This window comes from Hakea prostrata, chromosome 5 (genome assembly GCF_041222555.1).
Source record: "Hakea prostrata isolate BN-2017 chromosome 5, UWA_Hpros_2, whole genome shotgun sequence".
Taxonomy (NCBI): Eukaryota; Viridiplantae; Streptophyta; class Magnoliopsida; order Proteales; family Proteaceae; genus Hakea; species Hakea prostrata.
The window spans coordinates 50,490,637-50,515,587 of NC_142604.1; the positions used below are offsets into that span (position 1 = coordinate 50,490,637).

At 38.3% G+C, this 24,951-nt stretch overlaps 1 protein-coding gene across 1 annotated transcript; it reads left to right on the top strand.

The window, feature by feature from the left end:
• The first annotated feature begins 11,166 nt into the window (after positions 1 to 11,166).
• On the top strand, positions 11,167 to 12,162 carry LOC149016381 (zinc finger protein 3-like). The gene has a single exon (XM_089156746.1). It carries the CDS (start codon positions 11,167 to 11,169, stop codon positions 11,854 to 11,856), a length of 690 nt encoding a protein of 229 aa, XP_089012872.1. The 3' UTR covers positions 11,857 to 12,162.
• Positions 12,163 to 24,951: the final 12,789 nt, after the last annotated feature.

The following is a 24,951-nucleotide window of genomic DNA, read 5'->3' on the forward strand; positions in this document are numbered from 1 at the left end:
CTATTGCTTTAGTATTATCTTGTGGTTATTTTATGTCTTTTGTTAAATATGAATTGTTATAATTTATGTTTATTATTACTTCTGATGTTGCTCCTTGCTTTGAAATCTATTATTGTTGTTATGAAATGGAATGTGATTGTATGAGAGGAGAAATATTATTATTTCTTCTACCTTGTATTTTCTACTAGGGTTGTGGGTTCACCCATTGCCCTAGTGATATTATATGATTGCTTATATTGTGGTTGGGAATCGGGAATGCCCTTTTGGCATTTCTTGCCATAGGATACTAGAGGAGGCGGTATGGGACGCATTCCTATGGTGCCCTTGGCTCTTTCCCGATTACTGATTTACATATTTAGGGCATGTCTAGAAGTGTTTGGTTAGGTGATCTCATGAGTACTACTACTCTTTCAGCAGGGGTATTGAAGCCGGTTAACCCGTGATATTAGTGGCTGGGTCCTGTGTGTCAAGTAGGCCCACTGTCATCATGAGATGGTAGGGTTGCATATAATAGACAAAGGCTCATGGGCGCTCAAGACCGGTGAAATGACCCGTGAGAGGACATGGAGAACATCCTGTCCATTATATGTGGATGACTATAGGGTTAGGGGTCAACGTAGTCCGAGTTGGTTGGTGCCATAGGATACGTTGACTTTAGGTGGGAAAGTATCGAACCAATAGGGCACTAGGCATGAGGGGAGATATTGGATACTAAACCGAGTTGGTTGGTGTCATAGGGGAAATATCTATACCACATGTAGTACGAGACCATATGACTTTGCATTGGCCTAGGATTGTCCTTGACACGCCACGATTCTTATATCAATGGTGATGTAAGAGAGTGGTGACCTAATCCCCAACCATGGCTTGACAGGACTTTACACAACAACCGCGTTGAACCCAACAGACGTGCGTCAGAGTCGTGAGGGAAGAGTGATGAGACCGCCCAAAGAAGACTGGTGTATGACTTAATGCGTGTCTACCATAGAGACTTCATGATAGAGTTAGGAGCATAATCATTCACATATCATATCATTGTCATTAATTACATTATTGATATTCATGTTATATGTGTGGTGTGGAATCTTGAGAATTAATGTGTGATATGATGTTGAGTTGACCTCACTGAGTTCTGTTGAACTCATTCCTTTTATATGTCTTTTTTTCTTTTAGATTATGTTGCAGGTTATAAGGACTTCTTCCAAATGGAGGATGCGTTACCAACATATCTTCTTGAAGGAGTGATCGAAAAAGAAGTGGACGCACATGGAGCTTCATGCCAGTATCAAGACTATTCTTTTGGGTGAGATTCCATTAGAGAACTAGTCTAGTTTAGTTTTTCCGCTGCGAATAAAACTACTCTCTTTTCTTTTCAAAACTCTGATGTTATACCTTTTATTTTGAAATAATGGATGACTGTAACCATTATTTCGATTTTGATAATTTATTACTTGAACTTGATTTATTCTTGTCCAATTAATTATGCTATATCATGTTTTGTATGGATTTGTCACTGAACCTAGATCTTGCGGTGTATCACCCCCACAGGTATTCGGGTATGACCGGATCCAGCTAGGTGGGGTGTGACAGAAGTGGTATCGGAGCCCAGGTTCATACAAGTCCTAACATTATATGATATAGTAGGGGCATCCTGAGTCATCGATCCATAAATGACTCTACCTAATAAGAATGAATAATAGGCTCAACATCAAGTTATAAAATTTATCATAATTGTCGCATAATGAATCAACTTGAATAAGATACAATAAGTATATGAAACACAAAGTCATGAATGTCATTAATTAAACAAAAGCATAAAACACAATAAAGCATATGAAACAGAAAAGTGCATAATTTATAAAATATTTAGGTTTTAAAATATTACAACCCAATATCAAGCGAAAGAGCGTGGACAAACACGCATAATAAAACATGTGTTTGAAACATAATAAAGCCGAGTGAAGTAACCATGGGCATCTGTGATGGTAGAATTAAAAAACATTTTCCGTTACGTTTGTCCTTATTTAATCATTTCTTGAAACCACAGGGGAGCCATATGCCAGAAAAACTTAAACTGGACTAAAAGTGACCTGGACCAAACCTCAGGGGGGTCCAGATGAAAATTACCCAAAAAAAAAAGTTTGAAAGAAATTTTTTTTCTTTTGGGCATGTGATTTCAAAAACCACCCTTGGTTCCTTAAAAAAAAAATTTATTATTTCAAAGACTGGGTATTTATTTATTATTTCTTTTTAAAACAAAAGAAAAGTCTCGTATTAGCAATGTTTTGATCGCACGTATCAGTCGTTGCCGATGAACCGCGCTGTAGACAATTTTGGGCTTTCCTCAGATTCTTTACTTGAATCCCTGTCCTACTCACTTTCTTGCTGCTTTATCGCTTGCAAAGGTTTCTTAGTAGTTATATGTAGTCAACTTTGCAAGCCCTGAACTTGAGCTCACATGCCAATACTTGCCTACCTGCCGAGCTGGTTTAGGGAAGGTTTGGAACCCAACAACTCTACTTCACGCAATTCCTTTTTTTCTGTAGTAGAATCATCCCTCTACGGACAGCGACGAGGACTCCCCAAATGGATATATCCACGGTCGAATAATCTCTTCTTTTAAATGCAATCGAATGAGAAGTCAAACAATTGGGTCCTAGTTTCAGAAATCCTTAGTCCTCTTGGGAAAAAAAAAATTGAAATTATTATTATTTTTTTCTTCTTTCTCTTGGCCCTCTTATTCCAAAGACCCCCATAGTTTTTATTAAAAAGAAAATTTTGGAAAGCTTCTAAGCACTTCAATTGGTTTCCAATATAATAATAAATAAATAAAATAAAATTTTTAATTAAATTTTTTTGGGGGGACCTTTAAGCACTTCAATTGGTATTTATTCTTGCCTTAAGCTCAAATGGTTGGTTGGTTTGCTAGTGGTTATTACAAGAGATGGATGTATTGGACTTGTGCATTTGTGAAGTTGGATAGGAAGGATTTTTGTGCAATCTTAGGCATGGATTGGCTAACAACTCACAAGGCAGTCATCTCATGTTCTGAGGAGAAAGTTCGATTTCATCCTGTTGATGGCCTTGTTTTTGAGTTCCAAAGTGATTTGGGAAAGCATTGTGGAGAAGACTATAGTGGTGGCACTCTAGACAAAGGAATTAGTGGGGGTGCTAAGCTATGGGCTTCCAAAAAAGAAATGAAGGAAGTGAAGTCCATTGAAGCCGTTGAAGTAGCAAAGAATTTCCAAGAGTTGAAGAAGAGATTGACCAATGCACCGGTGTTGACTGTACCCAATAACTCTGGAGGATTGACGGTTTACACAGATGCATCGAAGATCGGTCTTGGTTGTGTGTTAATGCTACATGGGAAAGTGGTAGCCTATGCGTCACCGCAACTTAAGGATTATGAACACAATTATCCCACTCATAATCTTAAGTTGGTTGTTGCGGTCCTTGCTTTGAAGTTATGATGCCACTATCTTTTTGGAGAAAAGATAGCCATTGTTCACCGACCATAAGAGCTGGAAATTCAAAAGGAGTTGAATATGAGATAACGTCGGTGGCTGGAGTTAGTAAAGGACTACGATTGCGATATCCATTATCATCTGGGTAAAACAAATGTAGTGGCCGATGCCTTGAGTAGGAAGAGCATTCGAGGAGTGATTGATCTTAATGTTCTTAGTAAGTCTTTGTTGAACTGTATTATGAAGTTGGAGTTGGAGAATGTGCCGGAAGGTTTTGATTTAATCTTTGCTGCTTTGATAGCAAGGCCTACCCTAAGAGGCAGGATCATTACCTTGCAACCTTCGAATCCATTGTTGCAAGAGAAGCTAGAGAAGATATGCTTTGTGCTTGTGTAGTTGACATGAGCGGAAGTTGGGATGAAGCTAGAGGACGAAGAGTTTTGGGCCCTGAATTGAGAGAAGCCACTGGAGCTATGGTTGACTTGGTTAGAAAAAGAATCAAGGTAGCTTAGTTTAGGCAGAAGTCTTGTGTAGATAAAAGAAGGACAGACTTAGATTTTTGGGTAGGTGAAAGGGCATTTCTGAAGGTCTCGACATGAGAGGTGTGATGAGGTTCAACATCAAGGGGAAGCTTAGCCCAAGATATGTTGGTCATTTTGAAATTATAGAGAAAGTGGAACTGGTTGGATATGGGTTGGCACTTCCGACATCTTTGCCAGGTGTACTTAATGTGTTCCATGTTTATATGCTTTGTCAAGGTATAGAGAACCCGAAACACCTATTACCACAAGAATAGGAAGGATTGAGTGCGGATTTATCTAATGAAGAAGAGGTTGTTGAGATATTGGATCGAAAGGACAAGCAATTCCGAAATCGAACCATTCCGTTGGTGAAGGGTAGGTGGAAGAATCACGAAGTAGAAGAAGCCTCGTGAGAGATAGAAGATGAAATGCAGGAGAAGTATCCTATTCTCTTTTAAGGGGGGAGGAATGTGAAATCCCTCGGATTCTACCCCTTTAACCCATGGTTTTAAGACCGAGAACCTGGGCCTTGATTCGGCGACAATTGTGGACCATTCAATTCAAGCCCGAAGGATTGGAAATTGAATCAATGTTGGTAGATGACCCTTATAATGACTCAAAAACTCTCCTAGAGTTTAAGTGAAGAGAGAAGATTAGTCTCGATAGTGTAAAATGGGTAATTTTGGAATATCTGTAGATTAGTGATGGAGAATCCGATTGACGCGAATAAGATATCAAATTGAAGATCGTCGAAAGACCTTTCCAACGAGCCAAAAATTATTGAAATCGAAGTTCGTTTGGTGGTCCAACCATGGACCAGAAGTTTGGGCCGTTTGGGTGAACCAACCCCCATCCCATTTTCTCTTTAGGGGCAAAATTGGAAATTCGGATTTTAAGCCCTATTTATGTTTTATCTCATCCGTAAACGCATTTTTGGAGGTTAGAAAGAGGCGGAGGCTTTGGAGAAAAGGAGAAACGAAAGAGAGGAGCGATTTCCATTCTTCTAAAGGTGTATGTGATCGGAATCTTCGCAAAATTACTACGAAGGGTTAGTTTTCTTTAACCCTTCCCTTTAATCATAGTTGGCGAGAATTTATCTTCTATTCTTTTGTGGAGATCTTGAAAGGGAAGGTTGTTAGGTATCTTGGATGCTTTCCTTTATTATATTAATGTCCCTTCCTAGTTTGTGGGAGTAATTTCTTTTATCTTATTTTAAGGGATCTATGAAAGGGAATAATGATAGGTACCCTAGATGTTTATATTTTCTTATACTAATGTTTCCCTTGAGTTTGGGAGTATTGATTTATTTTGGGAGTATTGGTTTATCTCCTTGCAAAAGATTTTAGAATTTGACTCTCCGGGTCACACACGGGTGATTTATGAGAGTCAAATTTGGGGCTTTTTGAGATGGGTCAAATTTAATAAAATTGAAAGTACCCATAGGATCCTTTTGTTTCCAATTAGACTTTTCCAAAGTTTTGCTTCATTATAAACTTCGAATTGGTGACGAATTAAAGACCATTCACTAGTAAGGTTGAGAACTACCTTTTTTAACCTAGTTTTTCAGATTTGGGTTTTCTTTGGAAGATTTAGGATATCCTTTGAAACCCAAATTGGCTCTAATTTGTGATAATTATTTTTTTTGCATAAATAGGTTAATATATCTTTAATCACTAATTTGTGGGAGTGGATTCTTGGATTTGGAGGAAGAACAAAGTAAAAGGTGAGGAATATACTTAACTTTATATTACATGTGTAATGATGTTAGTGCCTGTTTGGTTACATGAATCCAGAGATTTCAAATCTCTGGATTCATGAATCTGAGAATTATATCCGTTTGGTTGTAAAAATCTCTAGATTCATGAAATCTAGAGATTCGCCTTTTTACACTAAAAATGTGAATCGGTAGATTTATGGGTAAGGGGTAAAATCCAGAGATTTCAAAAAAACTTTATATTTACATATTTACAAAAATCACGTCGATCAAATAATTTTTTAGAATGAATCCACAGATTTCATTCCACAACCAAACACCTAATTTTATAAATTATAACTCTATAGATTTCAAATCTATAGATTTCAAATCTTTAGATATTTGAAATCTCCAGACTCATGTAACCAACCAGGCCCTTAGTTACTTTTCATTATTGATATCTTGTATTACTTTAGTATTATCTTGTGGTTATTTTATGTCTTTTGTTAAATATGAATTGTTATAATTTATGTTTATTATTACTTCTGATGTTGCTCCTTGCTTTGAAATCTATTATTGTTGTTATGAAATGGAATGTGATTGTATGAGAGGAGAAATATTATTATTTCTTCTACCTTGTATTTTCTACTAGGGTTGTGGGTTCACCCATTGCCCTAGTGATATTATATGATTGCTTATATTGTGGTTGGGAATGGGGAATGCCCTTTTGGCATTTCTTGCCATAGGATACCAGAGGAGGCGGTATAGGACGCATTCCTATGGTGCCCTTGGCTCTTTCCCGATTATTGATTTACATATTTAGGGCATGTCTAGAAGTGTTTGGTTAGGTGACCTCATGAGTACTACTACCCTTTTGGCAGGGGTATTGAAGCCGGTTAACCCGTGATGTTAATGGTTGGGTCCTGTGTGTCAAGTAGGCCCACTGTCATCATGAGATGGTAGGGTTGCATATAATAGACAAGGGCTTATGGGCGCTCAAGACCGGTGAAATGACCCGTGAGAGGACATGAAGAACATCCTGTCCATTATATGTGGATGACTATAGGGTTAGGGGTCAACGTAATCCGAGTTGGTTGGTGTCATAGGATACGTTGACTCTAGGTGGGAAAGTATCGAACCAACAGGGCACTAGGCATGAGGGGAGATATTGGATACTGAACCGAGTTGGTTGGTGCCATAGGGGAAGTATCTATACCACATGTAGTACGAGACCGTATGACTTTGCATTGGCCTAGGATTATCCTTGACATGCGTCAAATCTTATACCAATGGTGATGTGAGAGAGTGGTGACCTAATCCCCAACCATGGCTTGACAGGACTTTACACAACAACCGCGGAGAACCCAACAGACGTGAATCAGAGCCGTGAGGGAAGAGTGGTGAGACCGCCCAAAGAAGACTAGTGTATGACTTAATGCGTGTCTACCATAGAGACTTCATGATAGAGTTAGGAGCATAATCATTCACATATCATATCATTGTCATTAATTACATTATTGATATTCATGTTATATGTGTGGTGTGGAATCTTGAGAATTAATGTGTAATATGATGTTGAATTGACCTCACTGAGTTCTGTTGAACTCATTCCTTTTATATGTCTTTTTTTCTTTTAGATTATGTTGCAGGTTATAAGGACTTCTTCCAAATGGAGGATGTGTTACCAACATATCTTCTTGAAGGAGTGATCGAAGAAGAAGTGGATGCACATGGAGCTTCATGCCAGTATCAAGACTATTCTTTTGGGTGGGATTCCATTAGAGAACTAGTCTAGTTTAGTTTTTCCGCTGCGAATAAAACTACTCTCTTTTCTTTTCAAAACTCTGATGTTATACCTTTTATTTTGAAGTAATGGATGACTGTAACCATTATTTCGATTTTGATAATTTATTACTTGAACTTGATTTATTCTTGTCCATTTAATTATGCTATATCATGTTTTGTATGGATTTGTTACTGAACCTAGATCTTGCGGTGTATCACCCCCACGGGTATTCGGGTATGACCGGATCTGGCTGGGTGGGGTGTGACATCCTTGTTGTAGATTTTCCAGGAAAGTCTACCACTTGGTTACTTTTGAAATAGTCTGAAATCCTCCATTCAATATTATCAACAAAGCCATTCAATGCAAACAATTGTTGTAGCACATACCAAGGGAAAGAAGAGGACTCCATGACCATTGAATCCATCTCAATCCATAGTCTTCTCACCCCCAAGGAATGGGCTGCTGTCAAGCCTTTCGTGAGCCCAATAAATTCAGCCTCTATACTTGTCTTCACCCCTAAGAATTGGTGGAAAGAAGAGATAACCTTGTCACTTCTCTCGACACACCACCCACTCCTGCTCTTCGAGGGGACCCAAGAGCTGATCCATCCACATTCAATTTAACCCACCCAAGTGTAGGCCTCTGCCAAATCACCCCTCTAAGCTCCCTATTGACATTTTGCATGACCTGAATGTTAGCACACTGCGCCACCAAGAGATCCACCCTACTCAACTTCCCATCCGTTGAGTAGGCCTCCTCTTGTGTTTCCAATAGAGCTGCACGAAAATTCCACTACACCCCACACTCCTTATTCTCAAACCTCCTTCAGTTGCTTGTCTGCCAACACCAACAAGGGATGAGCACAAAGCCCCCAGACATCCACAAGGTCAATAAGGCGGCCCTTACTACCCCACCAATCCCAAACTCCACTAGGGCTATTTTTGGAATCCACCTAACTTTAAACAAAGCATAGAACCACCTCCATAATTCCCCAGCAAACTCATACTGCATGAACAAGTGGTCCAAGCTTTCCATACCCTATTGCACAAAACACATTTAGAAGCCAATGAGAACCACCATGCTGGATATTACTATCCATTGGAACCCTGCCAGCATCAATCATGTCTATACATTTCATTGTTTTTTCATCTCTTGAATGATCAGATTTGCCATACTTCAATGGGAGCAAACAACAGACCCTTAGCCTCTAAGGCTGCTAGAAGATTTACAACTACATTACTTCCCTATAACAATGAGTTATTTTCCATTCTACAGAATCTATGTAAGATTCTAAATTCTACGATCTTTGTAAAGCATACCAAGTAGTAGGAGTGTGTATGTGTGGCCCTCATGGCCCTGATCCACCCTAAGCTCTAATAAGATTTGGGCTCAAGATTTGTCCCTCAGGTCAAGGCCAAAATATTCTAAGCATTCAAGACTAGGATTGAATTTTAAGAAGCTCTACCCAACCCAATCCTGTTACAATCCTTCCGAGTAGGCTTCTTTCTAGCAATCAACCAAGCTACTGCTAATGATTACTTGAGTGGACCTTAATTTGTTATGTGCCATTGGAGACCATCAAGGGGTGTACCAATGGTCAGTTTCAGCATTGCCATGTTTGCTTTCTATGTTACCATTTCTACATGTCATATACGGTTGGAATGAGTTTCTAGCGTTCTCTCTATCTTATTTTATCCGTGCATTTACATTGTTTCCTTTCCAATGAATTCGATGTTACAAACAAAAAGTGGTGTTCAGCATATAGCTTTAGTTTCTGTCACTAAAAGTGACAAATGAATGCTTTTCTTTTAGTGTTCTGTGATGCTTATTAGCTGGATGATAATAAATGCAAGTACTCAAACTGTAGCTTTTGTAAACCATTTGTCAACTAAGAATAGATGTGCTTTTCATGTATAATTGCACTCAACAATCCAACCAATCCCCCACCCTAAAAAAAAAGGGGGTGGGGGGTGGGGGAAGGAAAGAGCCCACTCCACTACCCAAAAGAGAAACAAAGTGAAAGTAAGAGAAGTGAAGTCAATAAAATAGAAAAGGGGAACTCTGCAATCATGGTTTAATTTGATTACTATATATCTAACTTTTAAAGAACATAATAAAGCTTTATTAAGTGAATAGTGTATAATCCCACGCAGTTCAATCTCTAACTTTCTTGGACCGAAAGCATTTAATAATCACGTTGATTCACTTGGCTAATAAATTTGCTTTATAATTTTAGAAGTTAGAGGTTGTTTATGTGAAATATATATATGCATCTATATATAATATATATATATATATATATATATATATATATATATATATATATATATATATATATATATATATATATATATATATTTTTTTGTGTGATGCGATTTGTGCCTTACTTTGAAGATGAATCCGGACTAGCATATTTTGGTGGACACTTTTGAATGATCTAATGGTCAATTCATTTATATCAGATTAAAAGTAAATGTAAATCTTATATTTTCTTATGAGGTCATCTTGAGATTTGGGATTTTTTGCCTTAGGGTTTTGTGGGAGAATTTTTATAATGTCATTCTGGCAATTGATTGGGAGAGATCTCCATTGTAATTTTCTTCCTACGTAGTGAAAGTTCTTGTTTGCCCATGGACATAGCTCATCGCACTGTTGGTGTGTGAACCATGTCAAATCTCTATGTTTCTTCAACTTATTTTCTATTTGCATTTGGAATTTATTGGTGTTCATTTACGTCAAATCTCTATGTTTCTTCGACTTATTTTCTAGTTGTGTTTAGAATTTATTGGTATTCATTTTAACATCTATGCAAGTAAGTAGCTTTATTTATAACATGAAATTTAACTCAAAAATTATTAAGATCTCTTCCCTAAAGTTTATCAGAATCGAATTAGTCCATGATACAGTACAGCTTGATACTGGTTCTTGTGCCACAAAGGTTGACACATAGTATAGTTTGCTCCTGCATTCATTTCCCTATAGCAGCACCTTACTTTCTATTAGAGACTTTAATGTATAATTACAGTCTTCAAATATGTTTGTTAGCTAAATCAAGGGAATTTTTATTTTAAGTGAAAACCACCACCACTACAGAATTACATTCAACCCACAATTTCTTAGTACATTCCTCACCTTGCAACAATATATTAAACTCAACTTCGAAATTGGTCATAATCTCCTTTGGGTTTATCTCAATTTTTGAATTAGAATATTATACATAGTCAACTATTCTATAATTCATTGAACAATCATTAAGAGCTTCAAGTTGAATTCTATAACTCACTGGGACTCATTAGCGAGCCCTCCTGAGAGGATTTAAATCCGCTTTAGATTTGCATCATCTAATTTCTAGAAGGAAAATACTATTTATCTTTTAGAAATCTAAAGGATAAGGAAACCGGGCATAGGTTGGAGACCAAAATAGCAAAAAGACAGCAAATATAAAAATGCATGCATCAGCAACAGTCTCTCTGGAGGTAGTTGTCACACACTTTTCTACCTGGTATAGATGGTGGACGAAATACAGGGAAGTTCCCTTTTAAAACTTTGTTCGTTTTGGGCTCTCTTCGATGGATTTATAAATTCTCACATTTGTCCTATCGCTCCAACACTAAATCTGATTATCATTCAAAAGAAATAGCAAAGAACTTTTCCCCCTCTATAAATACTATTTGCTTCTCTTCCCATAAGAACTCAAGAATCATGTCGATAGCTGAGGCTCTACCATGTCCTATTACTGATGAGAAGAAGCAAAGAAAGGTGAATCAAGAAAAAGAAGAACACAAAAATTGTGGTCTCTTTTTAGATCTCAGCCTTTCTAGCAAAAACACTGATCATGAGCTGATCCCAGAACTCAATCTAATCAATTCTCCAGATTCAAGAAGTAACCCTGAAGGCGCCAAGGATGAGCCACGGATCTTTCCTTGCAACTATTGCCACAAGAAGTTCTATAGCTCTCAAGCACTTGGTGGACACCAGAACGCACACAAGCGTGAGAGAACAATAGCAAAGAGACAGCGGCTGGGAATGGCTATATCAGCTTTTGAAGAGTTGCACTTGGACTACAACCCTTACTCAAGCTTGCCTTCTTTTTCTCTTCATTGTTCTCCCAACAGGTCTCTTGGCATTCAGGTGCACTCAATGATCCAGAAGCCATTTCTGAACAGAAATCAAGTTGGGTGGTCAAGACACCCTATGGATCAACAACCGGCAATTGGAAGACTACCAGTTATGAATTATAATGTTGGAGCTGTGTCCGGAACATCATCAAGAAGTGGGACTGCGAGGTTCAACACTGCCAAAGAGGAAACTGGGGGATTGTTTCCATGTCCTGGTAACTCTAAGACAACCCGGAAAGCCACTCGGAACCTTGATTTGTCTCTCAAGCTCTAATGAGTATTTATTTTTTCTCTCCTATTTCCCCTCAAAATCTGTCTTTTCCTACTCTTTAGTAAGGACTTGATGAGCTTCTTATATATGATGCTTACCTTAGGATACTATTTATCCACCAGAAAAGGGTAGGATTCAGCTACTCCTTTAGTTCCATAAGTAGGGTTTAAATTTAGACGTTAACTAGGAAACTTAATTTGCCTCCAAAAGCTGCATGCAAGCTTACCCTAAATATAGAGTAAGTTATTCAAGTCCAGAATTTCTGATATATTCTTCTATTAGTTCCCTGTAGGTAGCAAATCTGACCTAAGGAACACTTTCATCCATTTTAGTCATCATAGTTATCCTTCAAAATTTGGAATGGACAAAGTTCTTCATCAATCAAGCAACCTGCAAGACTCTCCACATGCATATCTGCAATTGCGTGCTATAATTACATTTAGTTTGCTGTTGTTGGGTTCCATTTCCATGTTCTGCAAGGTGTTAAATACTTTCTATCTTGTAGGGGGTTCTGTGTACTTCAAAGTGCACTTTCAGAGGAGTGAGAAAATCCTTTCTGGAATATGATATTTAAAATAAATAAATAAAAAGAGAAAAGAAGAAAAGGCAACCTTATCCATTGCGTGTCACCATCTCACTTGCATGAAGAATGATGTGTGAGGTTCGGTGGTAAAGTTCAATTTCTGAATGACTCTGTGCATAGCTTTTTATCCTTTGTGTTCTATTCATTGTCAAGATTATTAGATCCTATGAATCTAACCAAATTTTGGTTGTGTCGAATTTATTCTGTGTAAGCTTATATTGGACCCATAATGAATGCACATATATTTCTCTAGCAATGTCGTCTGTCCTATAATCATAACAAAATGCTAAAAATTCAGTGAAACTTACCTTTCGTTAATCAATCCACAACAAATTTTGAATCAAAACCACCAAAAGTGAAGTTCAAATTCCATTTCTAAAATTCATATTGAAGTTCGACATAACATGTTAAACCAAAGATGACCTCTCAAGTAGCTGTCATGGTGAATACAATTTTTCACCATGTAAAATATTAATTTCAGGGTCTATTTCAGGACCTGAACTTGCCCGTGTGGTTGATTTTCGATGTTGGCCACTGCCAGGTAGGGTGTGGCTCATGTTCAGAAATTTGAACTCTTCATTTGACTGGTTCAATTCTGAGCCCTAAACCATTGTGAGGTTCTATTTTGTTGTTTTGGATGTTTATAGGTTTAGATGGATATTTGGTCTTTTTTTCTTTAAACTATAGTTTTTACCTATATCTATATTTCTAATCTCTCAACAGGTTGAGAGGGGGAAGGAAGTAACTGGGGTTGCATTCTAGTTTCTTCTTCTTAGTGAATTCATCTCTGCTTAATTGTGATGTAGCCTTTGGACAAACCAAGTAAATTGCTTCCTGTGCTATAATCTTGTGCAGTTTTGTTTACAGTAAATGGGAGGTTTTCAACCATTTGGCTGGTTCATAAGTTCTTATTAATGCAATGAATGATTTGATTACCTTATGGATTACGGTCAACATTGGGTAATAATAGAGATGGTTCCCCCACCAAAAAAAAATAAAAATAAAAACCAATTCCTTTTTTTATATTTCAAATCAAAAAAAGAGTTCTCATTGCTTCTTGCTAATAGGGGAAGATAGCAATTGATCGCTGTTTTTGCTATTGACTGCTACAGTGATTTGCAACCATGCACAATGATTGCTCGGCTTCAAAAGCAAAAACAGGGATCAGTTGCTATCTTCCCCTTTTAAGGAAGAATTTATGAAGACTTTGATTTGAGTTATAAAACCTATCGATACCTACAGTTTCCTTCCAGAAGCAACTAGTGGAAGATAATTCATGTCTATCCAATCACAGAAAAAACAAGGTCATTGTCTTTTGTGGTCCGCATAGCCTGTTAATGAATAAATTATTCAACTCATTTACAAATCACACCCCCAAAAGATTATAATTCAAACGATTGAATTCTTAATATAAAACGTATTCGAAAAACACTGGACACCCCTATTATTCAGAATAGATTAAATAGAAGATACGGATCTCACTTTTATTACCTTTAAGAGAAAACAAGAGAATTGAAATCACACTGTCCACTCATGTCATTGTCTCCTACAACATCCACAAAAATAATTCAACGTAATTTAATTGAAAGCAGCTATCTTTGTCAGTATGAATGAAAATTCAATTTATCTTAAAGTAGTGGAAACTGAGAGGTGAAGATGACTCCAAATTTGATTGGATGTATAGCTTCTATCCATGGCCAGTCCCCTGGGATAGACTAGTTAGCCACGGTGAAAGAGGTAGGTTCAATGAGCTCACCACATGAGTAGAGGTGGCAGCAACCAACATCGCAAGCAGGCAAGTAATATCTTTAATTTTGTTTAGGATTTAAGGTTTAGGGTTTAAGATGTTAAGGATATTCTTCATTTGAATTTGAAAGATTTTGATTGTGTTAGAGAGGAATGAGCTAGGTTTTCCAGAGGAGAAAATTATCTCCACTCAGTTTTAGACTCAAGTGATCACTGGTAGTCAAGGAGGAGGTAGCCATGGACATTGGTTGGGAGAAGGTTTAGGTCTACTAAGGATATCTCAGACAAATCACCTTGAAAACCACCCAAAATCCTAGGCACCACTTCCTCTCAAGCTTATGTGGCTAGGGTTGCTTTTAAGACATCCACAATTAATCAAACTCTTGCTACTACACCAAAGATGGTTTTTACAGATGGTACTCACAAGGACTCAAACTGATCCAAAGAAGAGTTTGAAGAAGACTACATTTTCTATAAAACCTTGGTTAACATTTTATGTAATCTCAAACAATTATCTTCATGTAAGTCAAAACTCTACAAATACTGTAACTCAAAGAATCCACATGATAACAACTACAAGAGTCCTAGAATATTGATGAACAAAGACTTTGACTCTATATAGAGCCATGTACCCCCAAAGACTCGTGGCGGGTTGCTCACCAACCATCTGCTACCCGTAACTCGTCTCTCTCTCTGGTTGCACACCACCGTACCGGTCCTCTCTCTCTCTCTCGGTTGGGTTATATGCATTTATCAAACAGAGTAAGAACAACATTTATGTATACAAGGATAGCCCTTTTTTTTTTTTTTTTTTTGGGTGGGGGGGGGCTATTTTTGATATTTAGATGGATACTCTTTCCATCACAACTACACTACATCATCCACCATCATACCATAACCAGTTGTTCAATATCATAAATGATAAAATACATAAAAGAACATCACAAACAACAAGTATACAATAGTATTATCATGCTTTATACAGTTACAGCAAGGTACATGATTATTAAATAGTAAAGAGAGCAATTGATTCATCATGTACATGTTATTGCATAAAGACAAAAATGTATGCCCTTACCTTTTAAATAAGTAAATGCTTCCTAAAGTGCAAACCAATCACAATTGAAAGACCTCCAGTAAAGTCAGAGAATAGCTAAACATAGGTTACAAGATTATATAAGAGACATGAGTCAAATCAAGTAAAAGCCAAAAGCCACATTGCTACAGTGACCTAGCCAGTTGCTTGGCTCAAGCAACCGCCTTGAGCAACTGCCCCAAAAACAGACTGTTTCCAACTCCGAAATCCAAACTTTTGATCATCAGATTTCAATCCGGTTTTAGGATGATCTCAATCCATATTCCCAACTTAACAAGTCTATAATCAAGGAGCAATACAGAACCCTAAATTAACACAGATCTATCACCCAAATCATCTCCCTTTATTAGATCCATCCTTATTCGAATGCAGGGATTCGTTTTCGAATAGGATCCTTTCAAGAACATTAAAAAGAGGATACAGCCCATCACAATTAAGTTACCCCAACATGATGGAGATAGATCCAACACCAAACCAAAGTTGAAAGAAGAGAATGGGTGAGTGGAGATTCACATACCTCAACCAATTTCACAGAACAGAGGGGGAATAGCTCCAGATCTCAATCCGCACTACACTCACCTTCTAGCATGTCTCTACTACCACCTAACCATCCAAAATAGAAATCCCGGATATAATAATACGTTAATAGGGCGAGGGTTGCTATTTATAGATAATAGGAGCAAATTAAGGCAATTTCCCGCAAAGCGGACCTGGCGGTCGGTTGGGGCGGTTGATTGGCCCAATCAACCACCTTAAGCAACCGCCCCCTAATACATTGTTGTACTTCATTGCTTTGCTCAAGGGGTTGACACCCAACCTCAACCTAACCCTAATCAACACATGGGGGAGGTGTTACCTTCATTTCGGACAACTCCAAATACCACTTGCCTTCTACCAGAGATCCAACTTCCCAGCAAGGTAGGTTCTTCGTCAAGAGAATCTAGATCCATGGGTTTAGGGTATGGATCATGGACTTCTATCCGAACACTCCACAACTTAACCCGGCTTGACCTTCGGGTTATCGGACCTACAAGACGGATTCCAAGTTAGAATTACGAGGGTTGTTACAGTGTTAATTTATGCAAAGTCCAATTCTTGATCACTGGTTTACTATCAAAAAGATTCTACGATACATAATGGGTACCATCTCTCATGGTCTTTTATAAATAAATCCTCCAACATGTCATTAACAGCCTTTTTTTATGTTGACTTGGCTAGTTGCTCTGGTGATCATAAGGCTACCAGTGGTTATGTTGTCTTCTTGGAAACCAACATTGTCTCTTGGAGTTCTCGTAAACAAACCATAGTAGCTTGCTCTAGCATGGAGTCTAATATCGAGCCCTATCTAATGTTGCTGCTAAGCTCACTTGGCTCCAATCTCTCCTACATAAGCTCCATGTATTTTAGTTGATGTTCCAGTCCTCTGGTGTGACAATATGTGTTTCTTTTCTACTAAGGATCAACTGACTGACATCTTCACCAAGCCACTCTCTATTGTGCATTTTACTTCTTTGTTGGCAAACCTTAAGGTCATTTCACTTCTGTTGAGTTTATGGGGGGGCATATTAAGGGTATTTTTGGAAAATCACCTAGCAAACCACCCTAAACCCTAATCGCCACTTCCTCTCAAGCTTATGCGGCTAGGGTTACTTCCAAGACATCCACAGTTGATCAAACTCCTGCTACTACACCAAATATGGTTTCTAAATATGGTACTCACAAGGACTTTAACTAATCCAAAGAAGACTACAGTTTCTATAAAACCTTAATTAATATTTATGTAATCTCAAACACTAATCTTCATGTAAATCAAAACTCTAAAAACACTATAACTTAGGGAATCCACATGATGACAACTATCAAAGTCCTAGAATATTGATGAACAAGGACTTTGACTCTATATAAGAAGTCATGCACACAACTCAATTACAATAATGAAAATATTACAAACTCTCCCATGGATGTAGGTTGCATTCAACCTGCTCTGATTGCCAAAACTTCTCCAACTAGTGCTTCCCCATTAATAAGCTGCTCAATTATTGCTACATACATCTCACCATCCGGCCTTTGAATAATAAAACCAATAACCCCAATGTTGCTTTCAAGTGGAAATGCAGCATCACGATAAACTGAGTGAGTACCTTAATCGAAATGCATATGGGGCTCCATTGCCAAATTGGATTGAGGTGAATTATTATCAGCAGCTGGATGAAGATTTGTCTTTCCCAAGCTCCAAAATTCAGCCCACATCTTTGGGCTCTTTCAAGAACTTCCTCGAGGCTCCAGCTATTAGAATTCCTAGAAATCCATATGCACCAACAAAGGTAAACACATAGGCTGATAATTTCTTTCTTAACATATTTGGAGGGGAACTCCACACGGCATAGGGACTCCAACCAATCTTTAATAGAGGGATTTTGAATAGATGGGACCAAATAGGATAGCGAACTACCAAACCAGACAGCCATTGCAAAATGGAAACCAAGAATGATGTGATCTGAGGTTTCCAAGCCCGCACCACATGATCTACAAGAGGGATCAATCTAGATCTATCTCTTTAAGAGATTCTCACCTATAGCCATACCTTTGGTACAAAGTCGCCAAAGAAATGACTTCATTTTAGGAATAGATGCAGCATTCCATATCAATTTTCACACAATCTTCAGAATCTCAACCCATTTATGAGTTCTTGAAGAAGAAGCCCCACAAACTTGGGCTTTGTCTCTATTATTCATTAGCATGTGGTAGGCTGATTTAGTAGAGTATACACCACTCTGTGCAGGTCCCCATATACGCCTATCCTCTCTATGATATAAACTCAGCTTGATCTTTCTCACAGCAGCCCTATCTTCTTCAATAAGTAGCTGATAATCTTCATTGGATCCCAATCTCTTCTATTCTCCTGTAATAGGTCAGCTACTTTGTTGAATTGGTATGAAATTGGTTTCATGGTAGAAACACTATAGTCTTCCTTAGATGGTATCCACTTACTTTTCGAAATATCAATCTTCTCACCATCCCCAACATCTCATAAAAGCCCCTCTTCTAAAACATCCCGGCCTATTAAAGCACTCTTCCAAGCCCAAGAAGGCTTATTCCCCAACTTTGCTAGCAAAAACTCTGTATATGAAAAGTAGATTGCCTTCATGAACTTTGCCCAACGTGACTCCAAGTTTTGCATCAGTCTCCATGCCAACTTACCAAAGAGAGCCCGATTATGAAGAAAGGGTTCACGGAAGTCTAGTTCATGTGACACCCAATGAACCTTTTTTTTGGCCTCTATATGCCCCCATTAAAAGTTGCATATATCCTTCCTTATAGAGTCATGAATAGAAACTGGACTAGAGAAATGAGAACCCACCAAAGTAGCCATAGATGACACCACTGATTTCAATTAGGACCTCTCTACCTGCATGGGACAAATATAAATTTTTTCCACCCTTGGATCTTGGACTTGGTCCTCATGGTTAACTCCATAAACACCTCCTTTTTCGAAACACCTATTTTGGAAGGAAGCTCCAAGTATTTAGACGGTGTTTGATACCAAACATCCTAACAAACCATCTATGAAACCTGTGAGGAGTATTAGGGCTGAAAGTGATGGAGGATTTTTTCAAGGCACTGCTTGACCACTAGTAGAACAGAATAAGTCCACACAACTCTTAAGATTGGTCACTTCTTGAAGCTGCAGTTCTTAAAAAAGTAGGCGATCGTCTGCAAATAGGAGGTGAGAAATAGGTGAGGCCCTTCCCCTCACTTTGATGCCTCTAACCAGTTTACCCTCAAAGATCTTACTAAGAACCTGTGCACAAAGAATAAAGATAAAAGGAGACAAGGGGTCTCCTTGTTGGACGCCCCTCGAAGGAACAAAGGATTCTTTTTCCACTCCATTCATCAAAAAGGGTATAAGAAACAGTAGTGATAGTTTCGATAACCAAATCAACTCAAGTGCTACAAAATCGCATTTTAGAGAGTGTAGCTCTAATGAAAGCCCACCTGAGCCTATCATATGCTTTTTGCATATCTCACTTAAGGCCTACAAACCTTTTTTTTTTTTTTTTTCCCTTTCTTAATATGCTTGACATAGTGAAAGTTCTCATGAAAGATATATCTAATGGGAAATAAAAATGTTATCAAATATTAGTCTTTCAAGTACAAAGCAGCTTTGCAAGGTGAAATGATACCTAATAGGGCAGATTTTAGTCACTCCATCATGATCTTCCCAATAGCCTTAATGATAACCCCTCCAAGACTGATTGGTCAATAGTGTTCTGCCAACTCTGGAGTTTTCACCTTTGGCAATAAACAAACATAAGTTTGATTCAAATCCGGTGGAAGTACTTTGGTTGTGAAGAACTTGACAATACATTGTACACCTCATCTTTTGTTAATGTCCACATCTATTGGTAAAAGAAGGGAGGAAAGCTTTCGGGCTGTGGATCTTTGAGTTTATTAATGACCCTATATACCTCCTCCATAGTAACCACTGCACAAAGACTACTGTTCAACTCATCTGATATTGATGGAAAAACCCCATCAAGAGCATCATTAATAGCTTCAAGATTGTCACCATCAAACTGGACAGATATCTCAAAATGTTCCTGCAAGATATTGACCACTTCTCTCTCATTTTCCACCCATTTCCCATCCACAATCTTTGATTTGTAGTATTTTATTTTTGTGTCTTCTTTGAAGGGTGGTAGCATTCATAAAAAAGGAAAGAAATAAAAACTGAGTTTTTATCACCACTTTGAAGAAGAGATGCAGATTTCTGATGCCAATGTTCCTCCTCCCCTTCAAGTTGTTCATTCAATTGTTGAAGTAGATCATCCTCTTCCTCAGCTGTATCCTCAGTGCTTGGCCTATGTTGCAGTTTTTCCAATTGCTGCTTCAGCTTCCTAATGTTCTCCTGTAAGGAGCCAAACTCCTTTTTATTCCACTGTTTTCAAGCTTTTTTGCAATTATTCCGCCGTTGGGTTATAGTACAATTATCATCCTCAATAAGCCTTCATATTGTCTGTTTGCAAGTGGGATGTGTTATTCCCAAGTTGACACTGAGAAGGGGGTGAATCAGTGTCTTCTAAAATTCTCTTTGATGTGACGCTTCTTTAAATTCAAGACAAGGTTGCTCAAGATAATCCTGTAACTATCAATTACACAAGTACACGTCCACCACACACCACAATGTGGCTGGGTCTACCAGACAGTGCACCACCACTCGCAATCAAAGCAAACTCCAATATATGCAATGAAAAATGAACTAAAAACGCAAGACACTAAATTTACGTGGTTCAGCCAAATTGCCTACATCCATGGAGTAATGTCCTAAATAGAGCTTCGTATTTACTCAATACTTTCCAACTAAAATTTTGATCACTACAATGATTAGAGAGCACCCACTAAATTAATTCAAAACATAGAGCACTCACTTTCAATTAATTCAAAACATAGAGCACTCACTTTCAATTAATTCAAAACATAGAGCACCCACTCCAGTATTAACTCTTGCACCCACAAAAGTATAAGGCGTCAACCTCAAACAATTCAACCCTAACAAGCAACTACTTGAAAGGTTAAACTTTTCACTACAATGATCAGAGAGCACCCATTCTCAATTAATTCAAAACATAGAGCACCCACTACAGTATTAACTCTTGCACCCACAAAAGTATAAGGCGTCCACCCCAAACAACTCAACCCTAACAAGCAACTACTTGAAAGGTGAAACTTTTCAAATTAAGGGAGATTACAATAGATTACTCACCTTCTTCTTCAATGTTTTCACCAAAATACGCATCCAAGCTTGTTCTCCATACCCATATTGCTTCTTGGCTTCTCCTCCACGTTTTTCTTAGTCTCCACAAGCCAAAAAACCTCTTCTGTTTTGCTCAAATTCTAGCTTTTAAAGAGAATGAACGTTGATGCACAGGAACCGTTGGATTTTATCCTCTATATGAGTCCCAAAGAGAATCTAATCCCATAGCCATTGGATATCCACTTTAAAAAGGTGGGTGAGATTTGGGCCGTCAGATCCTTTAAGTGATGTAAGATTAGAGTACCCTTTACCATATTATTTCAAATGAAATCTTTTCTAGTCTTACCTTTAAGCTACGATACACAGGATCATGTTGATCATTATACTTTACAGTGCACCATATTATCATGCTCCCAACCAACCAAAAGGTGCATGATGGAATCTTTTCCGTCCTGGGCACTTGAAAACCAAGCGCATCAATCTCGACCCTCAAAATTGGATCTTCATCCACGTCCTTCTAATGACCATTAGATTGTATCATTCAATCTTTCAAAATTACTCTTTCCTCCTTGAGATGTAAAACTTATTTCACAAAGACCCCCGAACTCTTAAAAATTATTTTCGAACCCCTGAGAGTAGATTACATCACAGTAGCCAAATTTGATATTTCTTCTACAATGCCCAGATTTGCTTCCATATCGCACACTCTCACGAGAAATATCATAACTCCCTTGTTTGATATTGAAATCATAATCCGAAAAGTGCGTTGGAAAGAAGACTTCATGAACTACGTTTCATAAGTTTAAGTGGAACCCAGAAAACAACTGGATGACTACTCAAAAATTCATCCAATGTGACCCTTGTGCAGTGACCTGTGAAATCCACTATTCTAAGTAATCTTCACTTCACCCAAAACACTTAATCTTCTCACAAACACTCACATCAGCCTCTAAAATATATAACAAATGCCCAAAATCTTCTATGGGAGCTTCACTTTAGTACAAGTCATTTACTCTTAGAACACATTGTATTTTAGTTGCCAACAATGACAACATATGCAATCTCAGCCAATGGAACAACAAGATGCCTCTGCCACATTTTTTCAAAACGGAAGGGACACCTGCCATTAATTCTACCCCTTCAGAGTCCAAAACCAAGGGGTTGTGGTCGAAGTTAATTGCTAGTTTAATAAAGACCAAAGTGTTTTTAAATAGTATGTGTCACTGGACGTTAGCTACGCCTATCCAACCTGATTTTTATGTTCTTCCCCCCCCCCCCCCTTGCAACGGTTAGACCAGGTGTATACTGACCCCTTGAAACCCAGGTCAAGTAGGTGACAATGATTTAGAACCTCTTAAAAGTTGTAATTAACTCCTTGGAAGGATGTTGGTTACCACCACACTTCTCTGCCATGCAAGGTGGAAATTGAAATCCCCAATACACATCCACGCTTCAGATCTATTATCCCCAAGCTTCTTAATGCAAACCCACACTAAATGTTGTTGGCTTCTCTACTGATCGCCGTAGACACACGTCAAAAAGAACTTGACACCTTGATCGGTTATAACAGAGATGTCTATAGTTCAGTTACTTGACGAAAAAATTTGAAGGGAGTAAGCATTAGACCACAGAACAGAGAGACCCCCAATGGTACCTTCTACCTCTACTTTGAATATACTATCAAATTTCAGCATCTTTTTAGTTCGGTCCATTCTCTTCTCATTACTCTTGGTTTCAATAAGGAACAATATATCAGGCTTCACTTCCTTGGAGAGACTTGCAAGGGTTCGAACTACATGAGGGCTTGCGAACCCCTTTCGGTTTCAACTGCACAGTATCATGATGAACCGAGGAACTGATAAACCCCAATCTCCATGGTCCTGAACCTAAAAATGCAAAATTTCCTAACTTTCAACCATACCTTGAAATGAGCAGAGTTTAATGACTATCTTTTAGGTTTCATTATAGTCAAGTCCTTCCTGTTGGTTGAACCCATTTGGCAATCAAGCAAGCCTTATACCACTCAAATTGACCCATCAGTCTTTTCGTTTGATCTAAAAAATCCATTGACAAGCAATAATATTCTCTAACTGGGAAATAGGAACCAAAGACCATGTGCCATTCTTTAATAGGGTAGTGAACTCCTCATCCATGGCTTTTCTCCAGTGGGGGGTATTTATTGGCAGTGGTGAAATTGGTGGGCTCAATGTGAGTAAAGTCTAGAGTATGTGAAGCGGCAAGAGAGACTTTTGGTTTCCCAATGCCATCTTTATTATGGGTGACCATAAGGTGAGAGTTTATGGGTTGGGTAGAAACAGGAAGATCTACAACAAGTTATATATTGGGAAGAGAGGTTGTTGTATTGGGTGAGGAAGGTGGAGAGGAATCAGTGGAGGGGAGAAGGAGGGGATTGTGTTCGGCTAGAGGGGAGGGGGTCAGCCAGCTAAGGAGTTCGAACCAAGTGTAGAGTCAAATAGGGACGGGACTTCAAAGATGGAGCTGGGTTGGTTAAGTAAGGTAGGAGGGTCCAAGGGAGGGAGACAAGGGGAGGGCCAAGTAAGAACGGCAAGGGGAGGTTTTGCTGGAGAGATGGAGGCCCTTCACCAAAGGCAAAACGCCGCTCATCAAAAACACCATGAGTAGAGATTATTAATTTTCCAGTGGTCCTATCCAAACATTTATACCCACGGTGATAGGAACTATAGCCCAAGAAAATGTGAACTTTAGAACGAAAATCAAGCTTGTGTTTATTGAAGGGTCTAAGTAAGAGAAAACAAGCACATCCAAAGACACAAAGGGTTTGATAGTTTGGGTTTCACCAAAAAGTTTAAATAAGGGAGACACATTCCCCCAAAACCCTAGTAGGCATCCTATTTATGAGAAAAACAGCAGTTTCAAATGCATGTTTCAAATATTTTCAAGGAATGTGGGAATGGGCTAGCAGAGACAATCAAGTCTCAACTATATATCTATGTCTCCTATCAACAGCCCCACTTTGTTCATGGGTGTGTAGGCAAGGTAATCAGTGTGCAATCTTGAATCAATCAGAAAAGTGGACAAAGATCTATACTCTCCACCCCAATCACTATAAAACCGTTTTATATTTCGCTCAAAAAGATTCTCAATCAATTTCTCGAATCTCTGAAACACACCAAGTGCTTCGGATTTAACAATTAAAGGATACACCAAATAAACTTACTATATGCATCCACAAAAATTACATAATACTGATTTTGAAATCCCTTAGATTTCGGACCCTTTAAGCCATGGTTTCAAGACCGTGAACTTGGAGCTCAAGTAGACAACAAATGTGGACAATTTGAGTCAAGCCCGGAAGTTCGTAAGTGGAACCCATGGAAATGGATGGCCTTAATGACAACTCGGCCACTCTATTAGAGTTAAGAGGAGATAGAAGATTTGTCAAGAAGGCCTAAAAAGAAGGTTTTGGCACATCCAGAAACCAATGGAGGAAGGCTCAAATGTCAAGATAAAATACACCATTGATTACGCCTTGAAATGACCTTTCTATCGATCTAAGAAACACCGAAATCAGACCCAGCATGATAGAGATAGAGGGCAGGTTGATTGGAGCTAGTTGAATGGTTGGTTCAACCTTCCCCTACCTAGGTGCAGGGCAAACTCAATATTTTAGGCTAAAAGCCCTATTTTAAGTTCCTAACTCCTCATAAACGTATTAATTATGGCTAGAGTGGGGCTGAGGGCTTCGGAGATGAAAAAGGATATTGGTGGATTCCTTCCATGCAGTATCGCATCGAAGCTCAAACCCTATTTCCCAATCTAGTTTTCATGGTATTTATTAACTCTGAATGTTATGTGGTGGTTGTTCATGTTGTTGAGTTGTATCAAATGCTCCCCCTTGTTTCTCTTTGTGTCTCCCAACATCTTTGAGAGTTGGTT